Genomic DNA, 15,101 nt, shown 5'->3' with positions numbered 1-15,101 from the left:
CCATACGCTGTGCTTGATTACTGTGATGACGATGTACGCACAGCATGGTCGTTACTAGGTTCTGAACCATGCTTAGTGCTGGAATTTTTGGATTGCTAAAAATCAAACATATCTCTAGAAAGCATGGGCAGTTCCTATTTTTGAAAACATATGATCAGGGCATGGCAAAATGCACATCCTTTCTATAAGGTCTATGTCCCAACAGAATTTACCAAACACATTAAAGTATTACAGGATTTTTTTCTTTAATGATACACTAAACATTACTCTGGCCTTATTTCAGAAAAACCTGCATTGCTCCTCTTCCCCATCACACTTTCTTTAACTACAGTTCTGATATATAACATGAAAAAGTTTAGTAAAAAACACTTTTGCTTATACCACCTTGATTATCATATAGAAAAACTAAAAAATATTAACAGCAGTCCCAACTACTAAAGACAGTTTCACACTCTGCCAGCCTCGGAAAAAAATATTTTTTAAAACCGAATCTCTTCAACTAGCTAAAAGATGACATGCTTAACAGCATTTTTGGCAAATCATTTTTGTTGGGCGATATTTGCTTTCCCAGCTTGCTGATTTTCCTCTTTGAAGAATGCAAAACAGGTACATGGAGAGCTACCTAGGTATTTTTGTACATTATATACAGTTTGGGGAAAAAAAGGGAAAAAACCCCACACAAGTGGCCCCTTCCAGACCCATGTCTCTTTTTTCCAAACAGTGTATTGCCATTCATTAAATTTTCTCATAATCTTATGATGGTAATAAATAGTGCTAACAACTATAAAATTTAAGAGCAAATCTGCTTCTTTTTTACTAAAAAAAAATCAGCAAAAATTTGAGGCACTCGGGAAAGGTAGATCTTACTTGTCTTTTTACATATCTTTCCAAAGCAGAAAATCTTTCATTCAGCACACTGAATATGTCACAGAGGATGAGCATATTTTTATAGTGTCTCAAATTCAAATGGGAAAGAAAAGTAATAAGCTTCCATATCCTGCATGCTACATTTAACAGTGAATATTCTGGAGCAGTACAATGATGAGTGTAAGAGCAGACTAGTATTTATTTCTGTGTAGGAAACCAGCTTAATAATTCTCATGATATCCCTAAAATATTACCTCCTTAAAAACTTCTAGCAACATCTCTGAAGTGCATGTGATCAGACTCATTAAGCCTACTTACGGCAGCCAGCAATGAACTCGGCAGCAACTTCCCCAGCTTCAACTGAACAGATGACCAGCAAGAGCGAGGGGAGAAAGGCCAGAGTCCAGGCAGAAGGAGCCAGCCTACGTCTGCCCTCAGGCAGCTTCTAAGTAAGTGGACTGGCAGGGAGCCACTTAAAAAGCATGATTACAGCTCTCCAGATATTGAGGTTAGGGTGTCAACGGGCTGGAAAGATTCTAGGTTGGAACCTTCAGAAGTTCCACTTCACTGAAAAATTAAAGATGGAATATTCCGAGTTGTTTTTCCAGTGTCTCTCTCGGTCATAAGCTGGATCCAGACTAGGCCTAGAGCCCCCAACAAGAAGAGCCGTTAGTCAGCTGTGAAGAATGAGTGGCCTTTCTGCTGCAACTGCTTGATTTTGCCGCTAAACTCAGACTGAAGCACTACCTTCAGTAATCCAACTTTTATCTGATGAGCTGCTGGGAAATAGGAGGAGGTGTCTTTAGCCCGTGGTGGGTGCTTAGGAGTAGCTTTTGCCCTCTTATGTATGAAAGCTTTATGTTCTATTAATAAAAAAATAGAAGATTGTCATGCATTTTTCTTATATTCCTCATATATTTCTGAGGATTTTGATAGCTGTCATACGTCCTTCTCAAATATCTAATGTCTCCCTGCCAAGAAGGCTATTCTGATTTCAGACGCTATTTTGGTATGAATGAATAAAATTAGTCAAGAGAAATACAAACAAAAATGTGTAAGTAACTACAAAAAAAACCCCAAACAAATGTAATCAGCAGTAATTATAATGTAAGCAAAAGAAATATTGTAAGTTTAATGAAGTATTGGCCAGAGTTCACATATTTAAATGATAGAACTTTTTTTTGGTGTCTTGGGAACATATGAAAGACATTTGAGGGTGCAAATGTGCATGATGTTAAGGTACACCCAGCAGTCACTTTGCAAGTCCACTCTCCTACTAGAAGTACAAAAACTATGGAATAAAATGCCCTGTTCAACCATAAAAGATCAAATCCAGGGGAACTATGCATAGTGGCAATCATTATCTTTCCTTGTACTGGAAAACAGATTCGATACTTTCTTTGTACTGGAGATCTTTCAAGCCAGTATGATGTCATAAGGATCAATCGTTTGTACTTCTGGAAAAGCAACATTTATCTGGACAAATCATGAATTTCCATTAAAAAACCTATTAAAAGGGAAAAATGGGGACATGTATTTAATTGAATTAAAACAAGTGATATGATATGTATATATGAATATTTTACAGTTGTATGTGTTTATATATATTTATATAAAATTATATTATTTAAATATATATTTATATTAAATATATAAATTTATATTATTTTTATATTTGTTGTGTGTATTATTTGATGTATATATATTTACTTGGGTTTATATATATATATACTTATTACTGTTTTACATATGCTACATTTATTTTTTTTACATCACAAATGGAGAAACAGTTGCTAGTTGCACACTACCTAGAATTCAAGGTACAGTGAAATACAAAGGCAACAAAGTACAAGTACTGAAAGTGGAGAGCTTTTTCCAGAAGTGTCCCTCACTCCAACTCTTCTCGGCTGAGCATGCAGTATAGGGTAGAGATGCTGTGGTTCACTCATGCCTTACAGCTGACTGCATCATTGCTGCGTCCTGACTCCTTAGGAGAAAGAGACCATGCTGCACACTGACCTCCAGACATCAGCGTTTCCTACTGAAGAAAATGCAGGTTGGCAGGTAAGGAGAGAGGCACAATACGATGTGCCTATGTAGATCCCAAAACAAATTTAGGACAGATCCTCTAGAGCACATGATGGAAAATACCTGTCCTACAGCTGGGACACGCGCAATGTGCCTTAGAGAAAGGACAACAGGAACCACTGAAGATCACACACATCCTGTAGCATTAATTCAGCCCTTGCAAACCAAAAAAAAAAAAAAAATCGTGCAGCATGGTGCAAGACCAACCTCCACCTAATTCTTGCTACAATTCTCAAGTCTGCCATATAGAGGAACCAGAGGCAGAGGTAGGACGGATACTGGTAACACCACCAGTTACTATGAAGAAAAGAAATCTTCTTGTTCATTCATGTGTGTATGTTCTAATATAGGTTATGCCAGAGAGTCTTCTGGAGTTGATCAGAGCCTAGTACATCTGCCCTGAAACAAAAGCATTTCAAGCAGATGCTATTGGAAGACACATACAGAACTCCATACTGCCATCCTGTCTGTGCCAATAAGGATGTTCTTAAGGGAACAAAGTAAGGGAGGCGAAGCATGACTGTCAGTCTTACTGTCCTCTGAATAAGGTATTTCATATCCAGGAGTCCACTTTGAGATGCTGTCAATGGAAACAGCTTCACCTTTCAGAAAGCAAACTGAAGAGCTTGGAAAATATGGAGAAGCTTTGTTCACTACAGAGAAAAGAGTAATTCTTTTCAGCCTCCAAAATTACAATTTCATTTTTTCATAATTCACATGTGCTCAGGAAAACAAGCAAGTAGATAACCAGATTAGTGTTCAATACTGAAAGCAACTTTGGTCCCATTTTGATATACCGACCCAAGAGAGATCTCCACAAAGGAAGAGTTTCAAATAACGGCTCCTAGTTCCACCTTTGTAGCGATGTCAGAATTGAAAGAAAGAGGTGGAAAAAGAGGACAAAGGCTGAAAGGACTAGTCACAATCGTCAGGTCCGTTATGAGGGAAAGGAAGATTCTAATCATGTTTTTGTACTGACTGCAAAGACAGTCGAACTATTTGCTGAAGAATGGAAACACTCTGAGCGAATCAGACACCCCCAGTTTGAGAGTGATGATGTATGTCTGGTAACTGGGAACACAGTGGCGACAACTGATGCTGTACCAAACTTCTCAGCCTCTGGAAGAGACGATGTGGAGTGGTTCTCAGGAATCAGGTTATCTACACCAAACCTGTACCTTCTAAAGCAGTCCTTCCTCAACGACACCTGTATGGACTATCAAATTGAGGCGATCCAGAATTCTTCGCGGTACCCTTTGCCCTCTATCACATCTCAACCTGGCTTCAAGACAGTCTTGTAAAATATTTTTTTCTTATTTTTAAGCATTCTCTTTCATATGTTTACAATTATTTTTTCCTACAAGCATTAATGAGAAATATTTTCCCTGTATCTTTAGAAAGGCTTTTCTGATTCTTAATAGCAATAAAAATAGTGCTTTTCAGTCTTCTAGGATATCCCTAAAAAATGTAACACTCTTCTTAAAATCTTACTCTAGTCTAAAGAGAATGTCAAACAGCTCGTAGTGCTAGTCCTGCTGCTGATCAATAAGACTCTTACCTGGGGGCTTTTTTCTATTTATAGACTGCAGAAAGAGCAAGAGAGCACTTCCCAACATGGTCATTCATTATGTAATACGTGACATCTATTTCAAGCTTCCTCATGAAATTTTTAAAGGCTTTCATCTGTCCTATTTTTGCTTCTGCGACAAGATAGGGGAAGACTCTAGATTTCTTACCCGCACTATTTCACAGTCAACATTTAATTCTGCAGCCACAGCTTCAATTTTCTCTCTGCAGACTGAGCCCAGGCTGGTCATGCCATTGTCCCAGTATTTCTTTAGGGTAGCTAAGTCTCGGTCACTAAATTGTGTGCGGTCCTGTAACTGTAAGATAAAAAAAATACTGTTAGATTTAAAAAAATTCTGCTTATGCTGTTCATTTAATTTCCAGAGGTCTTGCATACAGTAAGACACACATGTTATTCTGTCTCCGTGGCTTCTCTTCTCTTTTAACTCTCCCTTAAGAATTTTTTTTTTTTAAGTTTGGGTTTTTTTTATCCAGGGCAGTACAGAGTTCCCTGGGATTTGCTTTAAAGGCAACGGCAGTGCTAACGCAAGTTTAAAGCACTTCAGCTTTGTTTCAACTCCACCTGATTTTTTTTATTTGTTTTATCTCATTCTAGAAGGCCTTACTGAAAATAGCTTTCTTCCCTTTGTGCTGTTTACTCTCTCCACCCAATTTATGCAAATTATTCCTTCAGGCTTGTCAAGTTTCTCACCCTCCCCCACCTAAAGTTCTTTTATCTTACTGCAAACTACAATACATGCATAATTCAAAGGATTCTGAGTTCCTAAAGGGAATACTTTTAATGTTTATTTGGTAAGCTTCAGAGTTTAAATTGGTTCCACTGTTTATTTGCGAGTTCCCTAACTCTTTGTGTGTATTTATCAAAATATGTGATAGCGGATTACTTATCTAAGGAGTAACACTGAGAAACAAATCCTAGACATCCTCCCACTTCTTGAACTGTTGTGGGGATACAGTATCATTCGCTAGTAGAACTTACAAGCTTTATCAAAAGTTTTTAGCCCAGAATTTTAACTAAAATCTACAGTTTCTTTATACCAACCCATGTTTGTTGTCTCTCCTGCTGTTAGGAGTACATAAATGCAACAATAAAGTCTGCACTAATAAGTTGTAGCCACATGTGCCAAATTTGTCATTATTTCAACAGTTAGATTTTGTAAGACATAATCATGACTTCAATATCTGAAATCTGGGTTTGCTCATTTAAAAACTGTTAAAAGTTAGAATGAAATAACTTTTAAATGGAGTAAAAAGAAATTTTGCAGAACTAGAATAATTTGACAATCTTGTACAGTTACCAATTTTAATTTTTATTAATCTTCAGAATATGGTAATCCTTGCAATTTTCTTCTTTCTTCTTTTAAAAATTAAAAATTCTAATATTTCTCACAATGTTAGATGCACTTGAGTCTCCTTACTATATGAATCTAAAATAGGGGTATCAAAACCTTGTCCCCTTAAAAGAATCCCAAGCAGTTCAGTAAAAAAAAAGTACGAGTTATATTCAGATATGGTCCATTATTAACTGCTACCAGGCACTCAGATTTTTTTTTCTTGGCTATCGTTTCATACATTCAAGCACAGAATCAGAGAAGCTGTTTCCGTCCTGCCCATCCATCAGCTGACACCTTATGCAGGGAGCGCAGGACCCCAGGAGCTCCCCTGCAGAGGAAGGCCGGCGGTGCGGAGGGCCCGCGGGCACACCAGGCACGCTGCCTGGGAGCAGCTCTCCTCCCGTCCTGCACACCGAGCAGCTATTAGTAGCCCCAGCACACGAGATGCACTCCCAGACGGCACGCTGCAGTCTATTTTAATCTAAAAGGAATCCAGTTGGCACATTTCAAGGCTGCTCTAGGATGAGCAGCAGAGCACAGTAAGTGGACTTCACCTCAAGAGCACCCTGCTGAGCAAAGCTAAATCCCTGATGCCCATTCACCCTTAGCAGATGCTGCTTTTCCCTGTACGCCTGACCTGAGCTCCTCCCTACAAGCCGTTTTCAAAGAACAAAAGTATAGTTATCTCCTGAATCGCTGCAGCAATATCTCCTTTTATAGCTGTTGGCAAAATAGATTGTGACTTCTGAAAGTGATGGGAAGAGCTCTTGCTCTGCAGTCGGGGAGCAGCAGCCAAGCGCTGAGGAAAGGGAAGGTGGAAAGGAGCGTGATAGCAACACTCAAACTACACAGAGAAACAAGTCACTCTGGCATATCCTGCTTTCCTGAACGCTCAGGGCAACTTCACCTTCTAAAGTATACTGAGCATTTTTCAAACATAAATAAGTAACATTTGCTGTTGGTTCTGGGGAGTTCACACTGACAACACTGCTGCAACAATACACCACTCACACGGCTTACTGCGATCCGCACTTACCAGGAAAATAAAATAGAAAATGTCTTCATATTTAATATGCACAGCTTAAAGAAACCCCCTGGAACATGCCATGGAAATTCCCCCTCCCCAGCAGAGGGGTGAAATGGGAAAGCAAAAGGCAATCTGCCTAACATTACTGCAAATGTGAGGGAGTAACCCCGGTTAGCATTGTCTTCTCCCACCTAGTTGCAATGGCCAAATTAGAACAAAACCCAAAGAAAGTACAGCTGATGCTGGAGTAAGTTCAGATTTCTGCTTGCCACATGATTTGCCAGTTATCTTAAGAAAATGCTTCTTCTACTGAAAGAATACAGGGCAAGAATACTCGCTAATAGAAAAGCTTTATATTTGCGATATGCAAAGGGGTCCCACGTTAGACAAAAGACACACAACAACTGAGTATAGATGGAGTTACCAAAGGGATGGTACTGCAGGAAGGGTGCAGAGGCTGCTCAGCTTTCACTTACTAATTACAAGGATTTTAAGTGGATAAAGCAGTGCTTAGCAAAACAACGGCCTTCAAAAAATTACTGAAAAAAGCAGTGTCGTATCTTTTCCAATTTAGGTGGATGTATGTGAATTCTGATGATCTACTACAAACGTTTTAATAAAATTCATATTAGATAAATCACTATTCAAAGGTTTTCACCTCACAACTGCTATATAATTTTGCTACAAGACCAGGGCTGTAGAGTCAGTCTCAACAGCTTAGATCAAAGTAGATGTCTTAAAGTTACGGGAACTCTCCTGTAGCTACATTCCCAAAGAAGTCTTTTGCAGCCTGTGGAAACGGAGAGGGGGGAAAAAAAAGAACCTAAAGTTTTTGTTTTACCCCCTTGTCAAAAATAATCCCTAGTGTTTCAGATGACATTATGTATTTTTGCTTTTTTGTTGCAGTTGCAGTTACAGCCACACCAGGTACTTTACCCTTTCACTCGTTCCTGAAGAGCTTGTGCAGCAGCACATGAATCACGCCGATACCGATCGCAGGTCAGAGAAGGAAATGGAGAACAAGTTTTTTCAGTCAACTGGTATGAAAGAAAAAACAAAAACCCCACAACACACACCACATGAAAGAGTCCAGAAAGCAGGAACAAAACTGAGGGGAAAAACAAGTGCATGTAAATAGAAGATGGTATGAATAATCAAGTCCCCCTCAGGGTTGCGGAGAGCAGCCTTACTGAGATACCTGGCTCAATCCACCCTAGAAAACTCAGCGCGTTCTCCAATTAGTACTTCTCATCCCACTTGAACTTTTCTACTTTGGAGTCTGTATCTCATTTTTGCCATTTTTTTCCACCAAGATCAGCACTGAGTAACCTACTGAACACAGCCAAGCAGGTAGGAATTGAGCCCCTGAAAAGCTGAAAGCGCTGTCTTCACAAAGGTACATTTTGGCAGCGTAAGTAATGACTGTAATACAGCTGGTCAGGCTTTGCAGCAGTGAAAGACGGAACCTATCAGGTTACTGGACTTGAAATTTTACCAGTGCCCCAAAAGAAAGATTCTCGACATTTAAGGGCTCTGATTCACAAAGAAGATGCTAAGAGGGTAGCAGGTCACTGCATATTAAGTGAACCGCGGGAGCTGGCTGCCTGCACACGCGTGCACAGTGAACGTGAGCTGCTTTACGCTGCCTCAGAGGGCAAAGGAAGAGCATTTACTTACACTGCTCTCACTTGCTGCACCGCCGCAACAGGGTAAGTCTCACCGCTTACACTCAACTAGATGTAAGTAACATGACAGCTTGTCCACAATTTAGATCCAGACTAACTACCTTTGTACAACTGACCGTGCCGTATGCCTGTTCGTGAATTTCTTAGAGAAATCACAAACTACATTCTGTTACAGGATCATCCCCTTGACAAAGATTATACGTAAGTTTGACTCCTGCATTATAAGCTGCTCAAAAATTACACAATGCTTTTACAAAAGCCAGTATCTTTTGTGAGAAAATAAAGGGTAGAATTTCTACATTGAACGTATAACTACACTTCCATCAATTCAGTTAATAACTTTCTCATGCTTAGTATCATCAGAGGAACTGAGGAAACGAGAAAAAAACCACAGTCCTACAAATATCATAACATTGACGGTTATGCATCAGTTAGCATAGGAAAAAATATCAAAAGATAATATTGAAAAGCTTCATATTTAGGACAATACTTTCCATAGCTGAAGACAAGCCAGTAATTCAGTTCATATTTTCACTTCATTATAACAACTATTATGAATACAACTCTCATTTCCTCTCTTCAGATCCACTGCTCGCTGATTCGAGGCTCGGCTTCATCCTCAGCAGTATTAACTGTTTGCTGAATTCTTTACATTTACCAGTTCTGTTGTCCATAGCTTGAAAAGCTGAGAGAAGCTTCTTCCAGCAGAAAATAGACTATCAACTCACAATGAAAAGCAATCCTTGTGAGCAAATTGAATCAGCAGTTCTGCCGAGCGCAGGGTTAAATCCTGCTTATCCCCTGACCTCTCAAGTGTGAGAACAACATTCTTACAGGAGATGACCCAGTTTATTATAGACATTCCTGGCACTTTGCCGAGCCCCTCATAATACTCACTGTGCATGCCATATTTGTGGTGCAAATCTAGTGTCTATAATTGGTATGAATAATTGCATTGCAGTGGAGTGTCCTTATCCTGCCTTTTATTAGAGCCTGCTTTTTTAGATCAGTTTTTATGCATCAGTTGAAAATGTTTCAGGCCACATGCACAAAAGCTATACACAATCTTCAGATTATTAATAAAAGACATGTTAAAAAATGAAACAACTAGAGCTTTAACATAAATGTAATAACTATTGCATTTATGCTGCAGCTGAGCACTGTGCGTTGTTAAAAAGTTACGTTTATTTAAATTGCACTGAAATCATATTAAATCAACAGTTCAGTTCTGATGCTCTGTGATGAAATGTTCTAAGGTAACGGTCACTTCTAGCAAACAAACCTCTCACAACAAGTTTTAGTCACTACCACTCAGGTACTCTATCATGGAGAAACATCAAGAAATCTCACAGAGTAATACTTCTTTTGCACATTTGCAAGGTTATTTAAAGTTTAGTAAAAAGTAGAACAGGACAGTGACACTTCCCTCCAACACTCTCTAGCAACCCCAGTATCTTAGAAATCGGACCCACTTCTTACTTTAAGTTACTCTAAATAAACATGTCCAATCTCCTTTTAAGCCTATCTAAGGCTAGCTTCATTGGATACCCACTCTTATGCTGGAACAAATGAGTCCGTATCTGCTTCTCCACACTTCTCATATTTTTTAAGATCTCCATCCCTATCCTCCACGCCCTCCCAGTCATCTCTTTCCGAGTCTGAAAAGACACAGCCCATTTGGTCGTTCACTATACGGCTGTTCCATGCCTTTGACCACTGTTACTGCTTCCTGTTATATTTTGGGAGGAATGGGAAGATCCAAAGTGCACACAGCATCCAAGGTATGAACAAATCCTAGATTCTTCTATAATATGCATCGTATTATTTTGCTTTGTTCCCCATTCCTAATGATGCCGGCACGCAACTCAACTTTTGACACTACTTAATGTCTAACTGATTTTTTCAAAGGATTATCAATTCATATCTCAAGATCTTATTTGTACGTAATAATAATTATTTCTGAATCAATCATTCTACATATGTTCCTCCTTTCCCATCTGCACCATTTAATATTATTCTTACTCTTCAGTTTATTAGTCTTGATTTCACTGCCCAATACACATGAGGTCTCTTACTCCTTAGCAAACTTCGTATCTTCTTGTCCACTGATTAATACAGTTTACTTCTTTATAGAAAGGATAGGTCAGTCTTCGGTCATACACGACTCGAGTACAGAATTTGCTTTATTGTCACTTTATTTCACTCCAAAATTCTGAAGGTCTGCATTTTCCCTTAACACTACCAGAATATTTATCCTCATTAAAGCTATGCCAGATTACACACTCCTTCAGTTTGAGGTTTTAAGTTCAGTTTTCACAACTGTCACAAAGCTGTCCCCCATTTCAGTGATACCCAGCCTCCTGCCACAGAACCAATCCTGCTGCTTTGGCTAGACACTGATGCGCATACGCAGTGTAGTTGCCCGTGAAGGAAGAGTGCAGTCAGAAGCATCTTTGGAAGACCCGTACTTTCCGCAGACAGGTACGCTGCATGCACTTCCACCCAGTAAAGCCCCAAAGACTCCCAGGCCATACATGATTCTCCCCAGGGAAAAAAAATAAAAGGCAGCTGGTAGCTATAACTATCGGAGGGATTCAGAGAGCTGGTATCTAGACACTGCCTTTCCCCAAGTCTTGACAGTTCCCTTCTCATCACACGAGCAGATAAGTACCCATCACAAGATGCCTTCGATCTTCTTAGGGTGAAGAAATGTACCTGAAGGCCCCTAGCAAAGCAAGTGGTTAGGAGTGAGTTGCTACTGCCGGCTTCATTCACAGAGCAGAACAGACAGCAGCAAGCTGCACAGCCTTCAGGCAAAAAGGTGTTTGGAAATGGACTGCAAGCCAAATGGCATCTGAAGGCACCCTTAAACTATTACTGCTAATAGTTTACATACTATTAGTGCACAAACTGTTAGATTTCTGAAGAGAGACTTTTTGCATCTTTTCCTACGGTCTAGGTAAGCTTGAAATTTGCTCTGATGGAATCAGGACTGATAAACATCTCATAGTACCACAGCTGGAAAAGAGCTGTAACTGCTTCAACACAGCCAAAATTACATATATTCCGTCAACGTGTTTCTAAACCAAACACAGCTAAGAAGAAAAAAGAGAGAAAAAAGAAAATAAGAGAGATCAGTGCAATAGAATAGTCTAGCCAGAAATTACACTCTAAACTCCAGTCATCTCACTCCACAATTTCTAAAACCAACCTCCAATCCACACAAACTGACAACTCACCCTTCTTGAGATTATGAACTGGTTTGTTAAATAGTGAATGTTCAGCCTCAAAGTAAACTGATTTTTAGACAGTGATTATCATGATTCTTACTATTAACTACTATTAATGTCTTCCTCATATTTGACTAGAAAGTCTGCTTTTCCAATTCCTGGCCAGATATGACATTCTTTCCAGCCTGCAGGATCACAGCCTACAATAAGCCTAGGTGATTTGTGAAACTTCGGTGCAGCACGCCATGTAATAAAAAGATGTATTATGTCTGAAACGATGATAAGACTGGCCTTCCCTTTGCATTAACTGAAGGATTGGTGTTGGCAGTAGTGAAGAGGTGCTGTTCACAGCAAGAAGGTCATGACATACTATGCATGTTATTATCATCTAATGTAAACATTAACAAAGTGAAATACCTTGAGATATGTGGTGAAATATTTCACAGGAGGAAAAACATTAACCGGTTATCCAAATTACATGGAAGAAAAGGTACGAACAAGGACAGCATTCACAGTTCAGTCCTGCAGAGATCTTCAGGTTGGCTTGTCAGTCTCTCTTGCGGAAGACTGACTTTCTTACTCAAACATGCTCTAACCAACTTGACTAAATGACAGTTTTCATCCCTCTGCCCTTCTAGGAGAGGAGAGGAATGTGAACAGGTGAAGAGAACTTCACAAGTTAATATTGGTATAGTTTTAAAACAAAAGGCACAACTGAAGTGCACTTTGACTTTAGGTAGTTTTAATCCCTATGGGTGCTCTTTTTACTTTAAAAGCTGCTCTAAACAACTTTTTCTCCAGCGCACGTAGGCTTACTGTGGCAGCAGACAGTTTTCATAAGATTTTTAGACCACAGTCCAATGAGGTATTTTCTTTAGTAGTTATACTGATGTATCTCCCCCACCTTGTCTTCTCCACACAGTCCAGCTGTCCTCCCCATGCCCGTAGATGTGCCAGCACACCTGGTGGCAGGTCTCACACTGACCTGGGGTTAGATCAGCTCCTTCACCTGATTCAAAGTGCGTCTACTGTACTCCTTCTGTGACAGGCAGGACTCTGAGGGGAACACTTTAATGACACTATCTCCAGAATTTTATTGAAATGGGCCATGTTGAAAGAGCAATTTAAAAAAAAAAAAAAAATAAAAAAAAATCTAAATTTAGCACAGGAACCCTCCACTTATTTCAGATATTTTCTCCCAAAATATACACGCCAGACTGAGAGGCCAGAGACCCCAAGCTGAAGCTCCAGGCAGATTCAGCTAACCTACCTAGAGCAGAGGTTCCACCAAAGCACAGAAGTGCACTATTCAAGAAGGTATCAAAGCCCTCACTACAATGCAGTGTTGCTCCAGGTGGGGGAAAATACAAGACCAGCTCCCCTGTGAGTTTCTCCACTGAGGACAGCGTTCCCTCGAAACCTCGCATGAACTAACCCAGACGTTAACATGAAAGACAACTTAAGTTTCATTTAAAATCCCATCCAAAATACACAAGCTACATACCATGTGATTTACTATGTCTGCTTCTGAAGGGTGATGGGCTGAAATAATTCTGAGACCTTAATCTGTTATCTTAGTGACTTTGTGTTCAGCCTTGGTATTAAGACCACTAAAACTATTTCTAATTATAAATAAAAAAAAAAAAAAAAAGAAAATGGAGAGAACCAAAACCAAATCCCCACTCCCCTCAAAAAATAAAACTTCACAACTCAAGCAGGCACAGCTTACCTAGAGTCAACACCTATGTGACAAACGTTTTTCATAGTTAGCATACTAAGTTATATGTACTATAAACACCAACCATTCTGCTAAGACATCAGATGACACATGACTTAAGCACAGTTAGTACACTCAAGACTTAAATGCAAGGACAAAAGTAAAGAGATTTTTCCCCCTTTTTTATTCTCTTTAGCCAGTATCTTCATTGCTATTTTTGAATACTTGTTATCCTTCCACCACTCTGAAAAACCAAAAATCAATGCATTCGTAAAGGCCAATGCATTGCACACGCACCATGACAGAATACAGAACTCCGTAAGCCATTCTCATGAATAACTAAAAGGGTGATATTTCTAGACTAATATTCATTAGCAGTCAGTTTTACACCATCTTACAGCATAGCTGAGCAGACTAGAGAGTTTCTGCAGAACTGCAGTTTTTATTTCTCTCTTGATGCAGCTGAAGGACAGGGCAAGGAAAACAAAACATCAAGGCAAAAGATTAAAAATTCAGAGCATCTAAAAGACGATCTTCTCCAGTTTAACAAAATACAGATTAGCCTTTTTACTGTTTGAATGGCAGTAATTGCCATAATCGCAGTTCTACAAATCTATCCATTCTATTTCTGTTGCCTCACGCTCTTTCTTCAAAAGAATTTCACATTTGAAACTGAAGTTTCCTAGGAAGTAGGAACTTTTTCTCTCTTTTTGCTGTCTTACACCTGTGTGTATACAGCAGTTTTAGAGTGCCAACTCCTAAACTTGTCTCCTTAAGAAGGCTAATTATGCATTCACATTGGAGAAAGTGCATCCACAAATCTGGAAACAAATGTTGTCAAGCTGGACTGTATTAACCAATGGGTTTTATGCATTTTATTGATTCAAAAAGACACAGGAGTAAAGGTCTAAGGAAAAAGAATTCCCTAATAATCATCCTTAATAAACAGGCACTTCCACATCCTTGAAGGTTTTAAACTTATTGCAAAAATTTCTTCTACAGCTTCTGTCAGATATCTAGCATGACCACCATGCCTCAAACACCTAACCAGTGCTGGAAAGTAGGGGACAGCATCATGCCCCCCTCTCTTCATTGCTCCCGGCCACACGCTCCTGCTGCCTACTTTGAGCTGGCTCCGGCACTCATCTGATCCCTACATTCAACTCACTAAAGACAGCAGAAAGACAAACTCAGCAGAAGAGTATCTGACAGGTCAGGCGCTTGACCTGGATTACCTTGCAATTAGATACTAGCACCAGTGCTACAGATGGGGTGGCAGGGCACCAGCAGGGAGGAGGGGGGGAACCTCCTCCTTTCAACAGTGATGTGCTGTGAAATCAGCTCAGTCAAAGTGAAACTGTACTCCAGGACACTCACCAGCTGCTTGATGTTTTAAAAGGTCATTAAGTGATAGAGGGAAGGTGCCTTCCAGAAAAGGGCTACATTTAAAAAAGCCTACAAGAGAACTATAACTTAGAAAAAAAATTTTTTAAAAAAATGATGGAATGAGCAACAACAGGATTTGTCTAAAAGTACTGGTTCCTCTGGGAGATGTTCTTATAAAGT

General features: G+C 39.5%; 1 protein-coding gene across 5 annotated transcripts in view; it reads right to left on the bottom strand.

Annotated features, from left to right (window-relative positions):
- The window catches only part of HDX (highly divergent homeobox), a 48,725-nt gene that overhangs the window by 12,540 nt on the left and 21,084 nt on the right, over positions 1 to 15,101 (bottom strand). For 4 of the 5 annotated variants that reach the window (XM_076347028.1, XM_076347026.1, XM_076347031.1 and 1 more), the window contains exon 5: positions 4,692 to 4,838. The exons of the other annotated variant lie outside the window; for it this stretch is intronic. In XM_076347028.1, coding sequence (XP_076203143.1) covers positions 4,692 to 4,838 — 147 coding nt within the window. The remainder of the gene's footprint in view (positions 1 to 4,691; positions 4,839 to 15,101) is intronic. 5 annotated transcript variants of the gene reach the window in all.

Source organism: Aptenodytes patagonicus, chromosome 9 (assembly GCF_965638725.1).
Source record: "Aptenodytes patagonicus chromosome 9, bAptPat1.pri.cur, whole genome shotgun sequence".
Classification (NCBI taxonomy): Eukaryota; Metazoa; Chordata; class Aves; order Sphenisciformes; family Spheniscidae; genus Aptenodytes; species Aptenodytes patagonicus.
Note: the sequence above shows the minus strand (reverse complement) of the source record. Positions and strands in the feature narration are given on the sequence as shown.